The sequence below is a fragment of the Poecilia mexicana genome, unplaced genomic scaffold, assembly GCF_051168715.1.
Source record: "Poecilia mexicana isolate PSO_F unplaced genomic scaffold, ASM5116871v1 scaffold_2, whole genome shotgun sequence".
Lineage (NCBI taxonomy): Eukaryota > Metazoa > Chordata > Actinopteri > Cyprinodontiformes > Poeciliidae > Poecilia > Poecilia mexicana.
Genome location: NW_028263371.1, coordinates 44,247,981 through 44,275,337, shown reverse-complemented (window position 1 = coordinate 44,275,337; position 27,357 = coordinate 44,247,981). Strand labels below are relative to the sequence as shown.

Sequence of the window (27,357 nt, the reverse complement as noted above, 5' to 3'; positions counted from 1 at the left end):
ACAGCCAGTGCTACTATTGAAGGGTTTTGATGAAAAGCATGTCTTTGTCTTAGAATAGTCCAGTCAAAGTTTAGACTGAAAACTTGGTAAGACTATAAGAACAGGGTTCGCACACATTCTCCATCTAGACTGAGTGCGCATCAGATTTGATCCTTTTAAGAAACGGGTTGCAGAGGATCATCAAAGCTTTTTAAAATGATGCCGGAAACAATATGTTAGCTCTGCACCAAATGGTCCGAAAATGTGTTATAAAATAGGAAGTTTCATTTTCTGAAATTGTCTGTTTTGCTAAATGTTCTGCATTAAAAAAAAAAAAAAAAAAAAAAAACTCCCAATTATAGATGAGAACTAATCTGCATATTTTTCAATTTGGTGCACAGTGTTGTACATCAGCTACCTCCTCGTGTGTGACAAGAACAAGCCTGGACCTTAACCTCTCTCTTGTTCGGGGCTGTCACTGACAAAGCCTGTGCACCCTGCGGGATTAAAGGAGTGCTGCTGTTGGATAGTGATTCAAACAAAGCTTTCGATGGACTCTTTGTTGGTGGTCATATCTTTGTTTGTGCACAAAGCCTTGTATTTTTGCTGACATCTCTGTGGCTATGGGTGATACTAAGCTGAACATGGTTGGTCTAATATGTAATCTAATGGGTACAATATTAGTTGATTCTCTGTAATCATGTCTGCCTCCTTAAACATAATTGTGAGGGTCTGCATTCATGTGTTAGGTTCAAATCTGATCTACAAGTGACAAGCAACTCCATTATATTAGATTTACTCAGAACTTGCAAACGAAATTACACTTTTGCTTGCAATTGTTTGTTTTTGACAGAAAACCATAATGAGCTTTGTAATTTTATAATAAAAATACAAAGTTATACTTGGTGAACTTAAGTACCTTTCATACTTATTCAAATGAAGCTTCTGCACACACACACACACACACACACACACACACACACACACACACACACACACACACACACACACACACACACACACACACACACACGCACACACACACACACACACATGCACACACACGCCTACACACACGCACACAGAAAAACTAGATGTTGTGGTACAGCGCTAGCAAAGAATGGGAGCAGCAGATCATAGGCTAAAGAGGCACAGGGTAAGATGTACGTAGAGCACTCACAAGACTCTGACCCAGCCTATTCACTATCTCCCACTCTGCAGGTCAGACCCAGAACCGAGTCCCCAGCAGAAAAACTGTGAGACCACTTAGAAGGATCAGGACAGAGAGGGCTGATGACCTGGCCTGTTTGTGTGACGTCAGCAGTGCACCAGCTTGCCTAAATTCTTTTTTTTTTGTGTTATTTACACCTTTTAGGACAAAGTAAATATTTATCACTAACTGCACATTGCAGACAGCACCGGCCTCTGAAAATCCTACACTTTTTTGCCATAGGTTGTTCTCTATGCAAATTTACATGAATGTGGTTAGTCTTTTCTCTAAATACATGCACATAGACTTATGTAGTATTTGGCAAGCTGTGTCATTACAAAAGGTGTATTTGACTTGCAGCATCATGTGGGGTTCAAATCTTCCTTCGCAAGAGCTCTGTAAATGATACAGAGACTCTGCTCTGGTAATGGCGGGTGAATGCAAAAGCTTTGGTGAATCCGGCCTGAGAGTGTTTGTGCCTGACTGGCTTGCCGTCAGTGCAGCTCTGTGTCCTCTCATGCATCAAGCACATTATAAGAACAATGCAATGACAGCTCCTCAGAGTGTTGAACAGCAAATGTTTTACCATGGCGAAAATATAATATTGACTCCTCTGCAACAATTACCACTTAAAGTTTCCAAACAAATAAATAATATATAATTGGGCTTTGTTTATGCACAAAAATAAATGGGTTATTTAGTAGGCCTAGTGTATTTGACATTTTTATTTTTAATAAATTTAGTGAAACAGAAATGTGAAATAAACATCTGCAAAATTTAGGATTAGTTTCCATTTGTTTTTCAGAATATTATACTTTTTTGCCTTTCTGCTCTTTGGAGTAACCGAATGAAGCAAGAAAGAAGTGCCCTTTGTTAGACAACTGACCGGCAGTGTGCAGCAATAGGTGGACAGTGCTGTTAGTCTATGGTGCCTACAGCCCAAAAATTAAGTTTATAGTTGATTCTTGAGGTATTAATCAAATGAGGTGTATTTCTGCAAACGCACACACTCACGCATGCACAAAAGGAATACAATCTTTATTCTTTTGGAAATATATGAGAAATAAATTATTATAAACACTTGAAGAATCAAGTGTGGTGCAAAACATGATAAACCTGGATAATACTTTAATTTCAACATTATTGTTAAAAGTATGCAATAAACAGAAAGACATATGTCAATTATGAAAATTATTTTTACACAGGGTTGAAAGAACTCTAAATGACAGAAAATATACTTCTTTCTATAATCTGATACAAGTAGGAATGAAGTGGGAATGATAACTTAACTACACTGCAAGTACATAATTATTTTCATCTTTTAAAGAATGTTACCATTTTTATTTTCTATAATCTTTAGTTCAAAATAAATAGCTATCACACAGGTAACTTCATTTGAAGAGTTAGGAAGCTAAGTGAACAATGAAAATGATTTACTTTCATATTCTGACTGGTAAATCAAAAATAAATACATGGCCTGTAAACATATTTAGATGTTTTTTTTTTTGTTTTTAATTTTTCAAAAAAAGCAAATAAATGTACCAAGTTCAACATTGTTTTTCTGAAATGTTTGCTTTGAATGACCCAGTAAGGAAATACTTCTAGTTGAAACCAAGGCAATGCATTGAATCATCTGTTTCATGAAGTTTATTGCTTTACTTTTTTTTTGTCAAAAGTTTATGCAGAAAAGACATTTTGACAAAACATTAAAAAAAAGCCTTTTGTCTATATGACTACATCTAGAAAATACCGCAATTAAAAATATGTAGCTCATAGTGCTGGTTGGCTGGTTGTTGGACAGTTCGAACTAATAGCCTTGTTTTCACTCTGCAAACATAAAAAATGGGCTCTTTCTCTTAATGAGGGCCAGCATGCAGAGATTAGATGACCCGTGTCCCTCTGCGCTCATTATAAAAGCACAGAGTCTTGCAGAGGCGGGATAGCTAATGCTCACCTGGCAATTATGATGGCCCAGTGACTGATAGGGAAATCATTTCCTGTCTGTTCCCCTCAAGAGGGCTGCATCACAGAGCCGCACAGACAGCGCTCTGAGGCATTTCAACTTCTCACCGTCCTGCCATGCAGTCATTCATTTGGAAACAGTTATGTCAGGCCAAAGCGCTGTTTTTAGAAGCTACCGTTCATACAGTGAGGCTTGCTGAGTTCAGACTAGACAAGAAATGTGATGTGATAAACTGCAGGGAGCTGCAAGTGAATAGGGAGGTAGTTTTTCCTTTCCTTTTCTTTTTTTTTTTTTTTGCCTGGAACCAGACTGACTTAGCAGCATATTGATCCTGGTGAGCTCAGACAGTGGATCCAGGAATGGTTGGAAAATAAACAAGCTGCAGTGGACATAAATTGTTTAAATGAAAGATCACAATGATGTGGTGGACATTATGACAAAAAAGAAAAAAGAAAAAAAAAAGTTTTTTGCTGGCACACCAAAATCAAAAGCCACAACAAATTTTAAAGAGTTTTATTATGCTGTCCTGTCTGCGTTTCGAGTCCACCACCAAACAATTCATGATAATAATTCAATTAGTAGATGAATAAATGATTGCTTAAAGGAAATCAATACATAATCTACTGATAAAAGGTTGAATGTGCATAGCACATTCAACCATTTAATCTTCCTTTAATTATTTGAATAAAATATGTAAACATTTAATTCCCTTTCTGTCGGGTGGTGGTACACTTAGATGTAGAAAATTGTAACAAAATGTGCTTTGTTTTCTTCCAAATGTACTTTGAATATGCAAATAATAACTAAATAAATCCACTTTATGACTAAACTGATATAAATACTAGATTTTAATGCAAATTTCCTGCTACAACTATCAGGGGGTTCTCGACAAAGTGTTAATTGTGCTGTTTTCAACATCTGCACAATGCTGCGAAAAATAAATAAAGAGCAAAAACAAAGTGGAAGAAGAGATAGATCAGCTATTTATTGTTAGAGGAGGTGCTGTTTTGTTCCTCCTGTCCTTCTGTGTTTGACACAGTGTGTGAGCCTGGGCAGTGTGGGTGTATTCCTCCGTGGATACAATCTTGGTAATATGATGAGTAATTCTAGTTGCAGGTTTTTTTGTGCACCTGGGAGCTAATAGCGCCATGTGCGTGTGTGTGTGTGTGTGTGGAGTGTGAGAAACTCTCCCTGCAGAACATGTGTAGATTTATCAGGAAAATAAAGTGCAGTCCCCTCTGGGAGAGTAGCAGGGTCATTGGAGAATGTTAACACAGGTGACCCAGAAGAATAACTTGTAAACAGTTTTCAGTGACCTGTGGAGAAACCTGCTGAATAATGGAAGATCAATAACTGGCATTGGCTCACTGTGGAGCTATTTATTAGGAAAATAAGGAGCTACAGTGACTTCTTAAAGGAATTCATACGTCAAGTTAGAACCACACCTCAGTATATTTTGGGGAGAGAGGTGAAGACTTAAAGCAAAAACAGTAATCAGGAAAGATAAAACGTAATGTATACACTTTAATCTAAATCATCCAACTGTAGTTTCTTCTGAGTGGTTATCCAGCTGACATAGATCTCCTATCTGTTGCACATTTTAAATCAGTTTTCTTCATTATTACCCTGTGATTAGCTCAGGCCAGCCATCCCACCCCATTCAAGAAAAGCATCCCCCCCAGCATGATGCTTCCACCACCATGTTTTTATTGTATTAATAGTGCCTTCAGTGTGATGTACAATGTTAGTTTTTCAAGATAATTAGCATTTTGTATGTAGACTAAGCAGTTCAATTAGACTAAATCATATTTTTTCAACATGTTTTATGGACTCCACACTTTTTATATTTGCTTTTCAAAAACTATTTTATTTTGTATCCCTTCCCTTCCACATTTGCTGCTTTTTTATGGTGGTATGAAAAATGAAATCCTAACAAAACACAGTGGCATTAGGGTCAAATGAAGTAACAAATTGTGGAAAAGGTAAAGGGATGTGAATACTTTTTTTCAGGGAACTGGAAATGAACGTGTAAAAGATTATCCTTCAAGATTGTCCATAGCCTCTCATAATTTTATTGGTAAAAATAAATAAATAAATAACATATCAAACTGCCAGAGATCTGTTCATTCAGCGATTCGGCTTCAGTGGGGGGATATATATATATATACTGTTAAATGAGGCAATCCCTCTCTCTCCCTTCTCCCTTCCTCCAAACTGTGTCTCTATGTGGTACCACTAGGCAACCGTGGGCGCATCACTGGATATGCAAAAGTGCGCAGGAGCCGAGCAAAGAAATCGAAGCAAAAGAAAGGGACGTAAGCAGCCAAAAGGAGCATCTGTTGGATCTTTGTATCAGTGGAACAATGAGAAACCCGTCGATGTTCCCATAAGAAGGAAAGGAAAAGCTGCAGGAAAAGAGCCCTGGCGATCGAGCCTCCAAAAATGACGACAGCGGGACGGTGATATTCTTCTTCTTCTTTTTCTTCTTCTTCTCCTTCTCATCAAGCTCTATATTTATTTTTTTATTTTTTTACCATATGCCTGGAGTTTATCTCATGTGCGCGCAGAGCACAAAGGAAAGGACTGGGAAACCGAATTATCTCCAACGCAGTCGCCAGTGCGCGCAGGGAGGTTTCGTTTAATTGAATCGAATAATTACGCAGAGACGTGTATATTATTTGTGTTTTACAGAGCGCAGGGAGAGAGGGGGATTTAAGTTTCCAATGAAAACTTACTGCGAGTGCGGCTCCTGAGCAAGTCGGTTAAAGCCTCAGCTTTCTAGGGGGAGAGAGATGAGTGATTCACGACGCAGTAACTGATAAAGCTGTAAAACCTGGATTGCGACTGGCGCGTTTGGATACCTCATCCTTGAGAGTCTCTACTTACTTAATTTTTATTTATTTATTTCTGATGGCTTCTTGTCAAGTCATGCATTATTAAGATTTCATGGCTATAGAGAGTAGCAACAGTGGTGTGTGGAGAAAGAGGACAGTAGAAGTCTAACAGGAGGGGTAAAGACATCATACCTTTCCAAACAGGAGATATTGCGCACGGCTGCAGCAACTACCAGACTTTTTTTTTTTTCTTTTCTTTTCTTTTTGAGGAACACTGAATCCTTTGGTATTTCTTTCTGTCATCGTAGTATGTCTGCACTTCGAAAGAAATTTGGGGACGATTATCAGGTAGTGACCACCTCCTCCAGCGGGTCCGGATTCAATCAGCCTCCCCCAGAGAAAAAGAAGAAGAGGCAACGCTTTGTGGACAAGAACGGACGTTGCAACGTCCAGCATGGGAACCTGGGCGGTGAGACTAGCAGGTACCTCTCGGACTTGTTCACCACGCTGGTAGACTTGAAATGGCGCTGGAATTTGTTCATCTTCATCCTCACCTACACGGTGGCTTGGCTCTTCATGGCCTCCATGTGGTGGCTCATCGCCTACATCAGAGGAGACCTCAACAAAGCGCACAACGACAAGTACACTCCGTGTGTGGCCAACGTGTACAACTTTCCCTCTGCCTTCCTGTTTTTCATAGAGACCGAGGCCACCATAGGCTACGGCTACAGATACATTACAGACAAATGCCCCGAGGGGATCATTCTGTTTCTGTTCCAGTCCATCCTCGGATCGATCGTCGACGCGTTCCTGATCGGCTGCATGTTCATCAAGATGTCTCAGCCCAAGAAGAGGGCAGAGACGCTGATGTTCAGCGAGCATGCGGCGATCTCCATGCGTGATGGGAAACTCACTCTCATGTTCAGGGTGGGAAACTTGCGTAACAGCCATATGGTCTCTGCACAGATCCGCTGCAAATTGCTCAAAGTAAGTGGTGGCACTTTTATAAGGAGCGACATGTCATTGTTTGCTGCAATCTCACATCAAACGTTCATGATTTCACAATTAAGAGAAACGAAAGAAAGAAAGAAAGAAAGAAAGAAAGAAAGAAAGAAAGAAAGAAAGAAAGAAAGAAAGAAAGAAAGAAAGAAAGAAATAGAAGGGTGGTGGTGGTGGGGGGCTTATAAAAGGAAGAAATCGATATAGAAAAGCCTAAAGATCCATCCAGGGAAAGTTTTTATGTCATAAATTTGGATGCACATCTTTCAAATCTCACCAACACTAGCACTGAAAAGTTAACAGTTCAACAATTAAAAGAAAAATAAACACACAAAAAACACATCTCCTATAGATTCTTTACACAGAAATTTTATTTTTGTTCATTTTGATGACTATGGATTACATTTAATGAAAACATATTACAATATTTTAAAGAACCAATGAAAAATATACTGTACATTAATGGGCCTGGCTTCAAAATCCTCCAATGTTCCACTAGGGCCTGTTGACCTTTTCCTGCCACACTTTTGCCTTCCACTAAACTTCCCATTAGGATACTGGCAATCAACACTTTGTGAACAGCCAGCTTCTTCAGCAATAATCTTTTTGTGTTTCACCCTTCTCATGGAAGGTTTCAGTAGCTGCTGCAGCTGTCAAGTTAGAAGTCTTCCCTGTGATTTTATGTTTTTTTTTTTTGTTTCAAGTTATAACAATCACAATTAATATAAAAGTGCTTGAAATGTACCAAGTATTTTATAAATCTTTGATATATTAACTATTTTTTTCACTGAATTAACTTGAAAAAAAAAAGATTTATTACAAATTAAAATCACAAAAATGATTTCAACAAGTGAAGCTTGTATAGCATAGCGAAAGACCCACTGCATGCATAGTGATGTATTTAAAGTGAGAGTTTGATTATAATGGCTCATAGGTAAGGAAAATCCAAAGTCGGTACTTGAGCTCATTTCTAAAGAAGCGGGAATGCTTAGTGGATGGAAAAAGTGTGGAATAAATGCGTCCAAGTAATAGAATTAACCACAGCCTTAAGGGTTTTTTGTTTTTAAACAAAGCAAAGCCCAGTCAAATGTTTTAGGGAGAGGTTTGAGAATCATAGATCATAAACTTATACATTCTTTATATTAAGGTGCTCTTGAACCAGAAGCAATCTAAAATGCATTTAGCTGATCAAGGTTGAATAATGCCAGATATAATATAATTGATATATGATATAATTAGTGGCTCAAAGACATTTTTGGACAATAGTGGAGTTTAGGGTCTGGATTTAGAGTGTAGAGGCACTGAATACACATTTCCTGGCATCCAGAAAGAAGTTGCCACAGCAAGTGAACCAATTTACTCTTTTGTCTGCTGGTAAACTTTATAGAGACGCTGACTTGGCACCTGGCTACACTGCTATTATAGCCAATAACTGTTTTATTGACCATAGTAAGCGTGAATTAAAGCCAACATAAAGAAGTCCCGCAGTACGAATATTATGTTGCAGGTTTTTTTCAAGAATCTAGTCACTGTAAAAGCCCGATCTCCCCCCCCCCTTTTTTTTTAGGTTTTGACCGAGTCTGCACTTTCAGCATCTTGCTAGATTATCTCAGAGCTCTTCTGGGAATACGTGGCTGGAGGACCTTCGTTAAATGAAGGGGTACCACACCATTTAAACTTTAAGGGAAAATAAATGAGCAACTGAAGTAAAGAGAGTCACCTGACAGTTTAACTCCAGATTTCTGTTGCTTTGTTGGCTGTCAATTCAATAGAGACTCATGCTGTGAGCTTAGTGTATCAACAGTCAAAGAGCATTTTTCCATTCGCCGCATGTTTCTAATGAGAATCCAGGTGGCATCTGACATGCAGTTTCTGATCTGCTGCAAAATCCTTGTCACCTCAGATCTATCTAAAATACAGACATTCCTCAAAACACAAAAAAACTTTATTAAAGCTTAATAAAACTTTATTAAAACTTGAAAGCTTAATCAGTTTTCAAGTTTTTGAAAACTAAAATGCATTTTTTTATCTTAATAAAAAAATGCTCATTTATTAACTCATTTATTCATCACTGATTATAAAATGTGTTAAGGAATTATTAGTTGAAATGTGGTGTTAGTGATGGTTTCTCTTATTAGATGATCCCCATGTGTGGATTATCCTAAAAAAATTCTGTAACTTTATCTTCAACAGCTAACATTTGTTACAAATACAATAATAGTTGGAAAATATTGTACAACTTAGAACATTTCTGAAGGAATTTAGAATACTCTAGGCAGTTTAGAACCTTATGTATTTATACTTGTTTGTTTTGCACAGAAAGTGAGTTTCAGACAGTATTACCTCATGCGTAAATTACTGGATGTAGTTTTTTCAGATGTAGTTTTTTCACTGGATATCAAATTCAAGCTCAAATTGATGTGAGTGTATAATCTTCACTTTACAAAGCTTCTGTATTTAGTATAAATTGAGATCAGAGTATCAAATTATGAGGCTAACAAGTAGATTTAGAGGGACCAAGATCTAAAAGCTGTTTTATTCATTTTTATTCTTACTAACCAGATCCACTTGTCTATTTCTGATGTGACACTTGACATATATGAACATATGCCATTGGCAGGGAAACAGGAGATTGTCATCAGGACCTTCACATCTTTGTTGTTGTTGGGAACATCACCTTTATGTCTGTCCCACCTCCCCCCCCGATCCATGCTTAAAAGGTTACCAAAGGTGAATCCCTTCCTCCAACTTGTCACTTTTCCAACAAACTAGCAATATGGTCCTTAAAGCAGCTGGGGACTGGCGGCTTAAAGTGCTTTCAGTTTGATTATCATAGCCTCCTATATCAATTTCCTGTGTAAATATTTATCGACTTCTCTGCAAATTGCACTCCAACACAAACATCGCAAGGGCTAAGAAATAATACATTGGTGTTAGCATAAGAAGATAAGAAGTTTTTGAGGTTGTAGTCGTTTAAAGATGGTAAAGATTTTGTCCAGACAGATTGATCAAACCAAAATAACTATGTTTAAACGTTTTTCTTTTCAGTCATAAAGCAACATTTCTGTACCGTGTTGGTTATTACGTAGGTACAAAACATCCCAAGCGGGGTACAAAGTGACGGATTGTCAGTGCAAAATGTCATGCAACAAGCTCCATTTTGTATCTGAAAAGTTGGGTGTAAAAATTGTCCATTTTTAATGCCTTTCACAGAGGAGGATCTTTGGTATTGCACCACTTCACACCTCTATTTTCTGTGTGGATGACTATCAACTTCTCTATGATTAATTGTTGAATGCAAACACGACTTTCATTCAAAGATTAATAAAATAGCTTTTACACAAATTGGTTGGATATTTTTGAGATTGGAGGGTTTTTTTTTTATATGCTAGAGGTCCACTTTGGTTTTGGTCCTTCTCCGACTTGTCATCAGCTTTAGCTTTCAGAACCAACTTATTTGGATTTGTACTAAAGCAAGACACTAAGCGAGTTAGGATCTGCAGTTAAAATGTTGACCTATTTTATTTCCTTTTATTGCAATTTATGTGAGACAAATCTTTCCTTGTCTTTCTTCATATTGAACATCTGGTGTTTACTTTCTCCTTCAGTCTCGTCAGACTCCTGAGGGCGAGTTTCTTCCACTGGATCAGCTGGAGCTGGACGTAGGTTTCAGCACTGGGGCTGACCAGCTCTTCCTCGTCTCGCCACTCACGATCTGCCACGTGATCGACACCAAAAGCCCCTTTTACGACCTCTCACAAAGGTCCATGCAAACGGAGCAGTTTGAAATCGTGGTGATACTAGAAGGCATCGTGGAGACCACAGGTAGGCGACAGCATGTTCTACCGTCAGCACGGCCGAAAAACAGAGACAGAGATTGTTTTGGTAAATGTTGCTGCATACAGAGGAAGGTTGTGTTTTGTTTTTTTTTAATGTGCTTTTGCAACAAATCTGATTGGTAATATCGAGCCATTTCATGAGTGTTAACTGCTCAAATTCAGCTGGGCAAACTATCGTATTTGATTGATTTTCATTTTTGAGGCAAACACAACAATAAGCAGCTAATAATGAGAGCGATTTTCATCTATTAATAAGGAGGGACAAATTAGTGTTTCAGATTTTAATGGAAAACATTTGCTTTTGAACCTCACAGTGCAATTCTACCGTTTTTTTTCTTCTTTTTTTTATGTGATTTTTCAGGGTTCTGCACTTGGCTGTGTAAAATTTCTTTTTCTCATCAGAAAAAAAAAAAAAAAATCCATTCCTCGTTTTTGTGCCTGAACACCGCTGGCTGCTGTTCTCAGAGGGCACAATCATTTGCTTTCCAGGGTCCCTTTGGAGTTACAGAATTTCCTTTCCACGAGACTAGTGATGCCGCGAGTAAAACTCCTCTATACGGTCATTTTAAAATTCAATCGTTTATTTGACACAGTTGATAATAAAGTGGCGCACACGGAGCTCCTTTAGTGTTATAACAGTTGTAACGGACCACTTCAGAGGAAATGCAGCATATGGAGATGTGAGAGGATGGTAATTAGCGAAGCAGGCGGGTCCTAGAGATGCATGATGGGGATGTATTGCAGTTTTATTAAAGTTTTATCGTGGCTGAGTATGATCTGACACATAGCGTGGCCCTGCAGCTCAGGCCATGCAGTATTTATGCTGTATCATTCTGCTGGGACCAGACATATTAGAGAAACTCGGTGTATGTTATTAAATTATACTGCACAGTGTCGTATGTTCAGAGTGGAGTTTTTGATTTATCAAAATGCGTTTAGGTCAGTATTAATTCAGGTAGAATAAAGAATTAAAAAAAGAAATATGTCTTGAAAAGATATTAAAACATTTTTTTTTCCCATGAGCATATTATTGTTACCATTACGCATCATGTCAGGGGTTCATTTGTGGATTTAAACAAAGTTTTATCAAATATTATTCAAAAGCTCAACCACTGACCTCTTAATGAACCACAAATGTTTACTTCTTAATAGGATATTACTGCCATAAATTAGTGTTTTTTTGTGTCATAAATTTAGGGTAATTTACAACCTTTTCAGTGATATAATCATAACATTTTGGTTATGATTATTTTTATATTATTCACCACTCTCATATTCTTCATTCTCACTTTTTCTATTCCAGTCAAGTTTATTTCTATATTTCACATTTCAGCAAAAAAGTAATTCAAACTATTTTACATTAGTCTGGCATCATACAGTCATCATTTACAAAACAAGCAATTACCTTTTCCAAATGTCATCATTAAAATCATCAAGCGGTTACATATCAAGCATGTTGTCTAATGTTTCACTTGCTAGTGATCAAAGGTAAAGAGGTGGTTTTTAAGGCTCGATTTAAAGGAACTCAGTGTTTCAGCTGAGGCAAAACAAGAAGAAAACTCAAATAAACCATTTTTGTGATTATAATTATTCAAAACAATCTGGCCCTTTGAGAAAAAGTTATTGACCCCTAAACTGTGATGTTTAGGGCTCACTCTTTGTGGGAAAAAGTACCATCAAGCAGCTCCAGGAAAGGTGGATAACTGCTCTACGTTCTCTCCACTGCGGAGCCCCAAAACGTTAGACAGAGCTCAAACCATCTCCAGACTGACAGATGTGTCTTTGGTTTTGATCTATTCTTGAATTTCTTTTGAAAAGGAAGAGCTGTGTTCCTCTTTGAGATCTTTTAAGTCGACTTGATATTGTCAGACAGGTTTCATTTATTTTCTTGATTTTACAGTTCTGACAACAATCTGGCCCGGGTGTGGCTTGTGACATTGAGACAAAAATATAGTTAATCACTCAAAATTCATAATTTAGTAAAGCAGGGCAATTAGTTTCCACAACAGACTGAGGTTATTTCATACAGCTTTTTTTTTACGACTGCAAAAGGCATCACTACTAATGACAGAGCTAAAAAGTTGGAGTTTTATTGTGTATAATCATAAGTGCTTCTGAAGTGTAAAAGTGATTGATTTATTAAAGTACTTTTTATGGCATATGTGATGTTTATTATGTTATTGTAATGTTGAACGTATTCCTAGTGTTAAAGAAAAAAAAGACATTGAGGTTCCACTTGAGAAATATATTTTATAGTAAAACTTAATTTAATATCAATGATTAAAGTGATATATAAATACACCTTTGGTTTAGAATATCAGGAAATCTGTAATTGTGGAATTAACTGGTGATTTAATTCAGATTTAATGATTCATGGGCCTGAAAAAAGTAAGAGACAAGGGTTTCAACCTGTTTTGAATGACCCTTGGAGAAAATCTCCAGGAATGTGAATAGTGTAATTAGCACATATTTTTAAATAACAGGTCTTTATTGTCATATAAAATGTGCTCTCATGTCTTTTCTCCCCCCCCCAAAAAAACATCTGAACTTCAGAGCAGCCGCAGTCGTGTGAAAGTTGGTGGAAATGCTGATCTAGAAACAATCTATAGTTAAAAATTGATGTACAGTGAAAGTCTGAATCCTTCGTCGCTCTCATTTCTGGCCAATGTAACTCTGTTTCCATGGCAACCTCTCCTTGAGTATTCAGGATTGCAGCGATGCACTAAACTTAGATATTTTTTTTGTTTCTATGGTATAGGAATCATTACCCAGTTTCAGTAATGAATAAGGCAAATGTGCGATGCTGAATATGAAATAAGTTCGCTGCCTCAACAATGTCGCCTGTTATTTGTGAATATCTTGTCTGAATTACGAAAAGCACTCAGAGGCAGTGGTGGGCCATTAAAAGCTCACCAAAACAGGTGATACAGCAGAGAAAGAATGAGATAAAGCATTTATGAGCCCTGCTTTCTGTCTACTAGAAAAAAAAAAAAAAAAAAAGCTGTGTAACTAACAGTGTCACTTGTTGAAAAAAAATGAGCTAAAATACTGTTATGCAGCGCAGAGTTTCACCATCGCTTTCTACTGGACGCCAAATGAGAAAATATTTACATTGTGACATGGGACCCTTTTCTCCTGGAGACTGCAAAGAGTAATAATTACGACTCTTTCTTTGCACACAAGAAAACATAGGAGAATGAAAGAGCTCTGAGTTGTCACGCTATGCATAAAAGTCAGAGGAGAACATAATCTCACCTCACCTCCATGATCACCAGTGTGTGCTACATTTTCCAAATGAGACCTGGCAGATCATATCTTCACCTAAAATAACAGCACCTGCATCTTTGTGACAGACGTGCAAATGTTATAACAGGAACATAAAACGCAGGCCCTGAGTCAAAAAGATGTTGGAGAGTAAATTATATTAGTAGGATCCAACAATTTAAATCTTTACAGTTAGTGTTACCAATTTGTAAACTGAATTACCATTAAAGTTACATGTAGTTATTGGGGCAATAAAAATGTAGACACAGCATCTTGCTTTTTTGGGGCTTTTTAGAAAGACATATGACGTCTGTTACAAAAAAACTCTCTTGTTGGCAATCTGTTTTTGCTTTTTATAGCTACCATCTCTGTTAAAAAAAAGGAGCAAGCAAATTTTGCATATCTAGAATTTTTGTCATTATTTTTCATTCATTTTACAGTTCAACCCAAACTTCGACATATTCCTTGCGCATCTAAATTTAAAATGATTTTAATTCAACCAAAATGTTCTAATAGGATATGGAAGAGGCATCTCAAAAAAGAGAATAATACAATGTTAGAGATTTATTAATGTAAAAAGAAAGGAAAGAGGTATATGGATACATGAATAGTTTTGGTGGTGTTCTTTTGTCATGTGTTATGGATTACATTCTCATGGAGTCTTATCTGTATTCAGTCTGCTCCTCTTCTGCTTGCTGCAAAGTTTACTTTTTAATCATAAGAGACTACCTAATGTTTATTAGCTTTTGTTTGGATAGTAGCTGGTGCTGGTGTTCTTTCCATCATCTCCATGGATGGCATCAGAGTCTCAGCAGTATCCAGACAGCTCTGCTTCTGCCTGTTCTTCCAGAGTGTGAATCACTGACTTAGCTGCAGTTGTTTGGCCTTGTTTCTTTTTTTTTTTTGTTTTGTTTTGTTTTAGTAGCTTCTCTTCAGGCTCCAACTTGAGCTGTTTCCTTGTTGAATTTTACTTGCTTGTCCTCCAGATTTCCACTGCACATTTATGAAAAGTTGTTAGGAGAAAGATAGCTGTGGCATTTTCTTGTTTTGATACATTTAACCTATTGCTTGAAAAGCCTTGAGACCTTCTGGTATTGCGATATGAAATTAATGACTAATGGCTGAATATACTCTCACATTGGTAGTTAAGTGCATGAGTTCTGATGTGAACATAGAGGACTTTCTATGCTTGAGCCACACAGTAGACATGCAGTGTGCTTCATGATCTAGTAGTATATTTTTTTGTGTGCAAACCGGACTACTTCAACATCTTTTATAAGCGTTCAATCTGTTGCTCTTGGCTGAGTTTTTAAAAGAATACTATTGATATTACAAGACCCTCTTATGAAGTATTTCCATGTTTCCACCAAGCCCAGGGTTAATGACTGATTAATGTAAATAATGGCAGTGGCAGCAAAACATCGCATAACTCTCGACAGAATGTTTAAGAGCTCCTGGGTTTATTAATCATAGGCATGTCAGATTTTATATGTGCAGTTCATCACATTGCTTTGATGATGTGATTCTCAGAATAATAATACAGGGCTTAAGTGCTGAAGTAAAGAGGTTTGCACTATGTAAAAGAGATGCACTGACCAGGCTTTTACTGACAGATGCTGATTTCCAGTTTTCTTTAGTCCATCAAATCCATTAAAAGAACATGCTGGTTTTTGATGCATTCACTTGCCGAAGGAAGTGGGATTACTTCTCAGTTTTGTGTCGTACAGCTGAGAATGAACAAAAAGTCATGAGATATAAAAGATTGTCATTATTAATTTGACAAAAATATACCAGAACACAAGAGTACTTTGTGACACAGTACGCCCCAAACTTAATCAATTTGAAGAAGCACTTTTTGCGGCTGTCACCTGAAGTAATCCTCCGCTGTATGACCTCATCAATCTCTTACTTCATAGTGGAGAGTTATGGCGCAATCTAAGCAAAATTTCAGTTTCATGAGGTTTGATTTGTTTATTCACAGCTCGTTCTAGATCCAACCACAGAATTTAAATTGGATCTCAGGCTTTACCACTCATATTCTCTCTATTATTATTTTTCTTTTCCTAATCATTGCGTCTTAGAGTTTAAGAGGTTTTGGAAATAATAAATATCCCTGATGGAGCATAGCCACCATCTATGTGCATTTTAACTGTTACAAGTTAATATCAGAGAATACATTCCTGAAGTTGTGAAAAACAGTGTCTGTTTTATTAGATTTAGCTTTGAACAATAGGCTTAGGAAGACCCCTACCATTCAGGGCATTAATGTCTTCACAGTAACAAACTGAACAAAGTGATGAATCTTTACAGTTCTTTGTCTTCCCCATTAATCTGCTTCTTAGAATAACTATAGATGTTAGCATCAAATAAGACATTCTTATTTGATGCATGCAACACACCAGCACCCATGCATCAGAAAAAGCTTGGTCATAGTAACATATGACTCTGTGGACAAAAGCTGTCCACGCATCAGATGTTGGAGCTGTCCTACCATCTTTTAGTCACCCCGGCACCTGGTTTTGGGGGATTGTCCTGTTAGAGGTTGGATGTTAGCACAAAATTCATGATTCTTGACTACTCTCTATCCAGATCCTTTGCAGTAGAAGCTGCAATTAACTTTGCTATTTGTTTCAATATTTCCAAGTCGTAGAGGAGCTTTTGACAATTCATATTATATTGTTCTTCTGGCTGACGACAGGAGACAGAACATCTGTGTTTGGGCGAAAGTGCATCATACCCTTCCTTATGTTTGTTGTGTTTCTTAATATTTATATTTTAGTGGTACACAGGTTACATATGGCCTGTGCTCTTATGCAATTTATTTAACTTTCGGTTCTTATGGCCTTGTCATGTGGTCAGGATAAACTGTTTGGGTGTCCCGTTATTTGCTTCAGAGTTGCTCCCTTTATATTCCTCCACATCAGGGTATTAAACTGACATTGAGCTAATAATGAGTTGTTACATTTGTTAATCAGTTTAAAATTGTCCATGTTTGCATAGATCAAGTAACAGAGTTTATCATCCATCCCTAAAAGTAAGACATGCAGCCAATTCATTATGGGGCAACAAAGGGACACAAAATGATCCTTTCCCTCACTTAAGTCAACCTTACCTGCATGTCTATGTAATGCAGGAGAAAACCTGACTACTCAAAGAAAACCACTCACATGCCTGACAATTTCATTTAAAATGAATCTATTTAATAATTTATATAACTTTACTTTTAATAATTCATTTCTTTCATTCTTCAAAATGTGCCAAATGTTCGACTAGTCCTAGGACACGTTCACATTTCCTTCTGATTTGATTTCTGTTTTTAGATTTTAGTGATTTCGGAAGAAACAGAGCAAGTACCTATAATAAAGAAAGATTAAAAAAATAGATATTATGGTTTAAGCTCATATAAAGCCAAAGTCCACATTTTCAGGAGATAAGAATTTAAAACTAATTGTAATACATATCTAATGTATTACTTGACTGTCACTCACTGCAAAATATTGTACCCTTTATTCTGATAAATGGATTTTACTGGAAACATGAGACTGGAAACAACCATTTTTAATAGTATTATTCAAAAATAATTTCCTTTTCTTGCATTTTTTCTGAGTCACTCACGATCGAAAGATTAAAATAATAATTGCCTTATCTCAGCCAGCTCCAAGGTTAATTAGACAGTTCTTGTGGATGTTCTTTACATTTGTATCTTCAACAATAAATACATTCCAAGAATTAAAATAACTCATTTTTATATCAAAGTTAGCAAATTAAAACTTTTTATTTACGTACTTTTAAAAAAAAAATCAGTTGAGACTATGAACTGTTTCCATTGATAATTTCATTAGGAAACCCCACTTCAGGCTCATGCCTCGGTTTAACAGCTCTTAACTTCTCAGCTTCTATGAAATCCTCAAACCGCTCTCTCCCATTTCACCTCCAGTCATCCTTGAGTTTTAAATACCTAGTGGAGGTCATACTTGTCCTGCTTACTTGGAAAGTCATCTTAAGTCACCTTAAACTTGAGCCAAATTTCAACCAAGTGTGGAAAACCAGAGAAAATTAAAACCTTCTTTGTAAAACTTGACGTTTTTAAAGTTCAGGTGGTAAAACAACAGTCTTGCCAAATTATCATCCACAGCATGAGAGCATGTGAAGATATGACCACAACGATTTGAAGCCTGACTGAATACCAGGCAGAATTTAGAGTAAAAGCCAAGTCAAAAGGTAAAAAAACAAAAACAAAAAAAAAAAAACAAGTGAAAACTAACTCTTCCAAACTGTTTTTCAATTCAGGCTTCATTGTGCAGTGATTCATACGTAAACACTCCAGAATGACATTTCTGGAGTTTGCTGTCAGCATCTCATGTTGCTGCCGCAAACTGCTTCAGGGCTCAAAGGACACCTATATCAGAGATGTCAAAGGCAGAATTTCACGTCAGGGGAAGGGAGCCGGTCGGCGTCTCTGTGGGCTCTGAGTGAGTGTCAGTGTGTACAGGAGCAGGTGCTTGAACAAGGCCAGGCTGGCAGCCAGTGGCACACCCGCGCTAGTCTGTATATGAAATTTCTGCTGCTGTGCAGCTCTGCAAACATGCGATCATTGATGAGGTAATGATAGAAAGTGCCTTGCAAATATACTCAGATTTCTTGGGACATTTTCAAATTATAACCAAAGCTCAATTTACTTGACTGAGTTTGTGACAGGCCAAGCAGGTCTTAAATGTGAAGAAGAAGGAAAATAATTGTAATGTTTTTGTACAAAGCTGAAAAGTGTGTCGTGTACGTATACATCCAATTCCCTTTTAATCTCATGCCCATAAATAAAATCTATAGCAATTGATTGCCTTTAAAATTATTGAATTGGTGAACAGTCTACCTGTGTACTTTTATCTCACTATAAATCCAACTGTTTTCTGAAGGTCTCAGTGTTTTGTTAGGAAATAAACAGCAATAAACCAAGAAATACAGCAGGAAAGTTAGCAAAAAAAAAAAAAAAATAAATCTGGAAAACTTTTAATAATACTTAGGCAAATTAATGCATTGGAAATTTAGGTGACTGTCCCAGTTAAACCAGTAATACAGTCCAACTTTATGAGAGCTTAAACACCAAGCCAGAAGCAATCTGTTGATTAGCGACGCTGATTCTTAAGATCCCAAAATAAACTGTAGCTGCCAGTAACAGACGTTTAGGTTTCTGCAGCTAAGAAACTAATCAGCAACTAAATCCATTTTCCAAAAACATTCCTGTACGAATGCCACACAGTAGTATTAAGCATCAGCGTGAGTAATTTAAGACCCTGCACCTGTCAGATTAGAGACTTTTCAGCCAGCAGAGATAAAAAAGCTGATCAGTTATTTCCCAAGGGACTCATTTTCAATAAAGAACAAAAAGATGTTTCATTGCACATCGGTTTGTCCCTGAAAATTTCAACAGCATTTTTTTTGTTTTTCATTTTGGCATTTCAGTCTTAAAAAAAACCTCTGCAAGCTCTGAAGTGTTTTTAAATTCACTCATCGGCAATGAAAAGCAGTGAGCATAAAGTGTATCATCAGCGTAAACCTTTTATCTTTTTGAGAGATTTGGGTTTCATGCAAAATGTGTTGTGTATGATCATTACTGCTGCAGTTAAATTCCTAAAATGCAATAAATAAATCTAGATTTGAATGTTTTCCAGCCCGTGCTATAATTGCTGAGCATTTCTTTTAGGGTTTATGGGGATGTCGTTTGCTTGGCAGCGATTCAGTTCTCTTAATATTCATTAAGTTACTTGTGTTTGTGTTTCCTGTGAGTTTTTCTGCCTCTTTTTATGTGACCCATTTGCTGACACAGCATGGCTGTAAAACAGGCAAACACGTTCCCCTTACTGAGCTCACTAAAAATCTGGATGTTGAGGAGGGATTTCCTAACCTGGAGTGTGTTGGACATGTAACACTAAATCATGTTTCATGAGGAAAATTATGAGTAAACCCAATCCACACTTTTTTTTTTTTTTTTTTGCACTTTCAGCATTTTTTGGTCTATCACATATTTTCCTAATAAAATAAACCGTTTGAGGTGGTAATGTGATAAAAGTTCAATACTCAATTGTCTAAGGTTCTTGTCTTTGTGTTTTTTATGACAACATTAATTAATCATAGTTTTTAGCTTAGTTAAATAAAATCATTCATCAGTGTTGTGCAGTGGAAGAACTAATTTAGTCATTCAATACTATCATCATAATTTCAATTAAGTTGTTTTGCAACGCATACACAGGAAAAATAAAACTGAGAATAATAATTACTTTAATGTAGACTCTGTCTCGGAGTAAAGCCAGTCTGCATAATTAATTGGACACATTTATTGCCACTGATTAGTGAAGCAGCCAATGTCATGGCTCAATCTATGTTTTATCACTGGCAGGAGTAATTGAAATGAAAACCGAGAGCTTTCTGTTGCGCCACAGGCCTGACTTATTCATATAAGTATGAGGCTGTGGCTCCGGCGGCCTGAGGTCGTCGCAGAGCTCCAGTAAACAGTAGCGAGACCGAACCCTGCAGCTTAGGCAGTTGTGAAAGACCTGAGGAATTGACCATAATTCATTCAGAGTCATTACTGCGAGAGCGTGTCCTCTCTGCTTCAGTGTCGCCTTTCCTCGCCTCGGCCCTGTGGGTCAAAGGGTTAAACTGGGTTCAGTGGGGAAGTTAAAAGCTGCAACGGAGGTGAGAACAGGAGTTTCCAATTAAATCTAATGTGCTCAAGGTGAAAGCTCATGAGATAAATCTCTGTCCCTACTGAGCTTTGCCTGTTCTGCAGAGGCTTAACATCATATGAGCCTTACGGTACTCATATTCCAGAGTATTTCATTCAGTTGCTTCCTTTGCCAGTTTAGGCAATGCATTTAACGACTCGTTTACACATTAGGACGAGAAACATGGATAATGTTTTTAGAGTCAGAAACAGAACGGACATTACATAGAGTGTAGATCCAAATATAGAAATGTTTGGTATTGTTGTGGTTAAAGGCACCACTTGCATTTTTCTTTAAGTTCTCTGTTTTTTTTACATTTCTAAACATTTGTATGAACATGAGATATTTTTGTCCTGTGAAATGCACTTTTTAGGTTCTTTTATATCAAAACTGAGCACAGTTTGTGAGTTCTTCCAGCACGCACAGGTCAAAATAAAAAAAAATAATTACAGTAGCATGTCATTCTACAGCCTGTTTTTGTTGATACTAGTTTCAAAATCTAATTTTGGAGAGTGCTGTGAGACACCTAACTCCTTTACTGCACTCTTTTCCACATTCAATTTGTATTTATGATGGTTGTATTTACACAGATAACACCAACCTTTGAAGAGACTCCATATTACTCATTCAGACATTTCCTAATAGCATATGCAGCAAACTAGCTCAGACTACTGCAGTGATTATGCTAGTGACTTTTTTCCGGCGCTAACATGAACATGAGCTGCCTTTTATGCTGCTACCTAAGATTTATGACACTCAGTGATGTTCTACATTTACAATATTTGACATCACAGCAGAGTTATAAGAAGTGCTTTTCTCATAAACAACCCTCACTACACATGTCAACCTTATAGTCTGTATGTTTTATGGATTGCAGTTGTAAACAATGTGATATTTTAGTAAATGGCTGTAAATGGTCACTTTATGTAACACATTTGTTTAAGATAAATCAATACTGAGTAAATTTGCTACTTTGAAAAAATACTCATGTTTTCTGAATACATTCTAATCGTTTTTGTTTTTGCTTTTTTTTTTTTACCTAAGTGACTAATCTGATAAATTCCCTACAATTTGTTTGTTTTCAATTTTGCATGGTAATTTGCCCATATTGTTGGATTTTAATTTTATGAAGCTTGCAGATGCTGTGTGACACATGCAGTTCATTTGCAATTTACAGACACAGTACCAGGGAATTGTTTAAAATTTTGTGCACTCTGTCACGCCACTTACGCAGTAAATAATAGCTAAACACATCATCTTGTTTTACACAGTGTCATAGAGGTGATAATTGGTCCATCTTATGTTTTGAATGCCCTGTGTTGCGTTGCACTGTTTTGTGTATAATGTGCTGCATTTGCAATTTAATTCTGCCCATTACTAATGAGCAAAAATCCCTGCCACAAAATCACCAGGAAGACAAGTCAGCACCTCTCGGTCTTTAAACATGACTTTTCATAAGCTTTATAAGATTTGTTGTGAGGCTAATTTTGTGTGTACTTATCACTGTGACAGCCTGCTTTTGCTCGCACGTTGTAATAAGAAACAGCCAACTTAACATTACTAATTTTAGAAAAAACAAACAACGTAATCTACCGAGTGTACATCCAATAATTGTGCTCAGGATGAAGATAATGGGCATTGCAGCGAAGCCGCTATGACATCCTGGATTCATTATCCTTTTTAGATGAACTGTGCCGTCTTCCCAAAGGGGGGTGCACAGTAATTGTGTCTTTAGGGATTTGTCAGATCCCTGTTGGATGGAAACAAATCACTGGCAGAGGAGGAGTGGTGGAATACATGGTGATGAACTTGTGTGGCCAAAGCTGCAAGATCTCAGTTTTGCAACACGTCTGAGTTAGAACCAACTGCCTGTCCCTCAGCTCTCTTCCCCAGCCTGAGAGGGACGCCTCTTTGGTAACTATTTACTCAGAGCTGAGACCTCAATAAGTATTTACACATTTCAACATTTGCACAATTATCAATCCTCATTTTTAACTCAATGTTCTGTTTTTGACAAACCAGCATCTGACTAGTGTGGCATGAATTTGTATTCTTCCACATGCTTGGGTTGTGCCTTACAACTTTTTGTGTTAAATTGCAAAAGGGAGCCTTGTGGACTTTTAAAAAAAAAAATGAACATGGTTTTGTTTTTGCCACTCTTTGCTAACCAGATTCGTGTAACACGTGACTATGATATTCTTCCAGCTCAGCTATGGATGTCTGCTGCTGCAAGACTATGGATGTCTTGGCAGCTTTCTGATAAGCCCTTTCTTTGCCTGGCTTGTAAGTTTAGGTGGGCAGTCATGTCTTGTCAGGTTGGCAGTTGTACCCTTTTAATTTTTCATGCTTTCAACATGTCTGTAGGATGAACTTTATTATCCCTGACCTGTCTGCTGCGTTTCTTGGTGTTCACTGTTCTTTTTGTTTAGTTATGTTCTCAAACAAACTGAGGCCTGCACGGAATGGTTGGATTTATTCTAAAATGAAATGAGACTTTATTAACTAATTAGATGGCTTCTGATGGAAAATAGATTTTATTTAGGGGTAAAAGAGTAAAGTTGGCTAAATGATCCTGCACACTACACTATTATAGATTTGCTGTACCTTTAATTGATCCTTCAAATAGAATCCCAATAAAATTAATTGAAGTGTGGTTTGATCATTGCCTTACAGAATTCCAGTTAGAGATTAGAGTTACATGACACAAACTGACATAACATTGTGCTCTGCTTGTTGGAGAGGTTATCACGTATTGTATTTGCAGCGTTACTCTATGACAAGCATTGATTGTGGCGGTCCCACGAAGTGCAGGTGAATCAATCCTGGGGCCTAAACACAGGATCACGTGGACATGTTCTAAAGACTGACTCCTCTGGGATTTCTCCATTCTATTCTTGTCTCTGTCAGGCTTCAGTTTGCTGGAATAATATGCTGTCTGGTTGAATTGACAAAAAAATTAAGAAAACATAATAGGGATTCTTCCTCAACAGTGAGTTCCTCTCTCCTAAAGTACCATCCAAGTGTGAGACCACTTAAGGCATAAAAATCCCTTCCTTTGTCTGCCTGCTTCCAGCTGTAACTCCTCTTCGTGACTTACCGTAAGAAGATGTAATAACTGCGATCAATATAAGATTATTGCTATTATTAATTCACTAAGTTTTGCAGAAGAAAAAAAAAATCCGATCTGGTATCGGTATATAATAAAGAAAAAAATCTTTCCCAGTCCAGGTTGACAGAGTCTGTGTGCTTCTCCCCCTATTGGACCAATACTGGCTGTTTAGCCTAAAGGAAATCCATTGATTGACATTTTTTTGCTCAAGTGCTTCCCTTTATGGCAGCATTCAGCTCTGCCTTCACTTGCTAATATGTCCTCTCTCGGCTGTGTTAATGGCCTGCAGCCATATGCTCCTTTTGCCTGCCTGACTCCCCACCTTGTGTGGAGATGGTTGGCAGCCCTGCTCCTTTTCCCTTTCCTTCTCTTTCCAACAGCCTCCACACTCAAGCATTTGCCTCAGCATCCAGGCTCTCCCCTCCCCCACGGCAGCACTCTTCCCCCCACCCTCCGTCATCCTCTTTCTTGTTCTAACTGCTCAGCTTATGCTGTATGGGAGGAAATAAAATCGCAGAGCAGCAAACAACTGGAATCCAGCCTCGCAGTAAGACAGAATTGAAAGTGTGTGTATATGTGTGTGTTTGTGGGGGTGGGGGGGGGGGTACTTATTTGCATCCTTGAGAAGTCAAACTGTGAAAAACGGGTCACTGCCTGCTTCTGGATTTTTTTTTTTATCACTTGATGGTGGTCACCATAGAAACTGATGATGTGAACATGTGGCCACGATAACAAAATCTGCGTAAATAATGTCTCTGATCTTATTTGTTGTTTATGGAATTATTGTTAGTATTCATTAAAAACTAATATGAAGTTAGTTTAGGCAAATTCTGAGTTCTGCATGTAAAATTTTGCAATGTGGCATAGTTACACAATGTACATAGAGTATCCAACAGTGTCATCAGTTTTATGCCAGCTACACACAAATTATCCACCAGGGTTGCCAGGTCTGACTGACAGTTTCCAGCTCAAACAAATATTAACGCCCAGACTAAAAAAAATCTTAGAGCAAATCTGAACCTTTGTCAAAGCTCATGTTAAAATTATACCACATTGACCAATATAATTTCATTTACACTTGATTAACCACTACTAATGACTATAATGACTACTAATTGTTGGTGTCACGTTTGACAGAAGACATTTCAAAATAAATGAACAAATAAAATGAGTCCAAGTACACTGCATTTTCTTAAAATGTACAAGTTTTTTACTTTTCTACCACACAATGACAACTATTTTGATAGAATTTTCTATACTTTCTAAAAACCTTCAAAAGCAGTTTAACAACCAATTCAAAGATACTTTTTTCTAGCACAAGTGTGTTAAAAGGACACCCAAATTGGCAAAAACCCTCCTAATCTGGCAACACTAGTGTTCCCTATGACTGTACTTTCTGTACAATTGTTTTTCTACAGCTCTTCCAGCAGTCTGCAGAAATGATCATGTGAAATTGACAAAAAAAAAAAACCTATTGATCTAACAATTCTTTGTTATTAAACCAGCTTTAAAATTTTACATAATTTGTAAACTTTCTAAAAGGCACTGGGATATGATCAAGTCTGGCTAAGTAACAGTTCAAATATTACAAACGTTTAAAGTATTTCAAATGACACCATCAAAGTGCTGAGGAAACAGGTTAGTTATTGAGTCGAATGAGAAGCTGAGTATGCTACTGTGGACTGCCAGACAGCTGGATGATTAATTGCTGCTACAATTTTCCTGTCAGGTATAAGAAATACAAATTCTGACGTTTGGACATACTTGAAGTTGTTGGACAGCCATGGCGTGTAAATTGGCGTGCCTCCCATCACTTGTATCAAGGTGAGACTGTTTAAACTTTTAAAAGGAAACTGACCCAATTTTTTTTGTTTGCTTGTTTAGTTTTGATTTTTGCCTCAGCTACCTAAATCCAAAATAAAATATATGGTTGATGTAGCTTAGAATACTATAAAAACATCTTTTACCATAAGATGATCAGCTCTCAATGAAAAGCGTCGGCTCCCTTTAAACACACATATCCATAGTGAGTTCTGGGCCATGACAAGTTTCATCAGAGGGTCTGATAATAATTTCATGCAATTAAATTATTTTGTTCAAATTTTAGATTGGTATCTTTTACTCTGTAAGATTTCTGGACAGCTGAATCAATAGACTAGAAGATTTAAACTCACTACCCGTCACCTCATGTTCCCATTTCTTTGTGCAGTGCCACCAAAGACCGACAACAAAAGCCAACAAAGAGACAAAGGCTGCTCCCTAATTTGGAAAAAACTAAGACCTGGCTAATTGTCTTGAATTAACTTTTGTCCCACATAATCCATTGTTGGTGTATTGGCATTTTCATGGAAGGAGATTCAGCTGCAGCCAAGTGCTCAACAATGGGAGCCCTGCTGGGATAAAAACGGTGAGAGTTGTGTGATGGCGCTCTGTGTGAGTAACGTCCAGATTCTCATGCTTGTTTTTGCTGGTATTTTTCTCATACATAACACTCGAGCTGTTTTCACAGCGGTGATAGACTGTCAGGGGACGATGCTGACAGCATGGTTTTGATAACTGAGTATACGTGTGTGTGTGTGCCTGTGCGTGAAGAGAGAGATAGACTAAGGAATAAAGAGGGTATTTGAGATTTTGTCACTAAATATAAGGTTACGAAGAACTCCTCTCTGACTCCCATGATCCAATACTCACTCTGTGTTTGTTCATCCAGAAAGCTCATTTGAGCAAACCTTCATTTTCACGTAGTGGGCAATTTTGAGAGTCATTTGCTTTAGCGCCATGGGTTTGTTTAATCACACAATAGCTCTAATTTATCCAATTGAAAGTACAGATTGGGAATGTGCCGAGATGATTTCACAGAGTTGAAATAGATTGGCCTCTGCTACCAGGCCCCTAGATTATTGATGACTATGAACCACCAAAATCATATAATCCAAAAACATGTGATCATATGCGAATGTGATTCACCACAACGTGAAATTTCATATGCTCACATGACATGTGAACAAATATAGAGCACATATTTTGCACATGTACAACACGTGGATTTGGAACAATTTTATAATGTTTGAATCACCTATAAGATGTAATCATTTCATATGATGTCTGTTTGAAGCCTTTCTGGAAAAATGATTATAATTTAAGTCACCGTATGAAACCAATAGTATCACATGTGATGCCCATGTGAAACTCCCCTACAACCCTTAAGAATAACATGTAATCTCTAATGACATTATAGTGTTAAGTGTGAAGCTCGTATCATGTTTAATGTGGAAGTTGGAATTAAATTCAGTCATATAGTTACATGTGAAACTCATGCTGTAAAAAAACATGCAGTTTTCACGTGAGGAAATTTGATTATGTCATTACATGTGAAACATATGCTACAAAAATTTTCTTTATACCTTCATTGTTTAAGGTATGTATCCTCTCCAACCT

General features: G+C 37.2%; 1 protein-coding gene across 1 annotated transcript in view; it reads left to right on the top strand.

Moving 5' to 3' along the window:
• The first annotated feature begins 5,113 nt into the window (after positions 1 to 5,113).
• The window catches only part of kcnj3a (potassium inwardly rectifying channel subfamily J member 3a), a 41,920-nt gene continuing 19,676 nt past the window's right edge, over positions 5,114 to 27,357 (top strand). The window contains exons 1-2 of the mRNA XM_014997139.2: positions 5,114 to 6,973; positions 10,594 to 10,810. Coding sequence (XP_014852625.1) covers positions 6,296 to 6,973; positions 10,594 to 10,810 — 895 coding nt within the window. The 5' untranslated portion in view covers positions 5,114 to 6,295. The remainder of the gene's footprint in view (positions 6,974 to 10,593; positions 10,811 to 27,357) is intronic.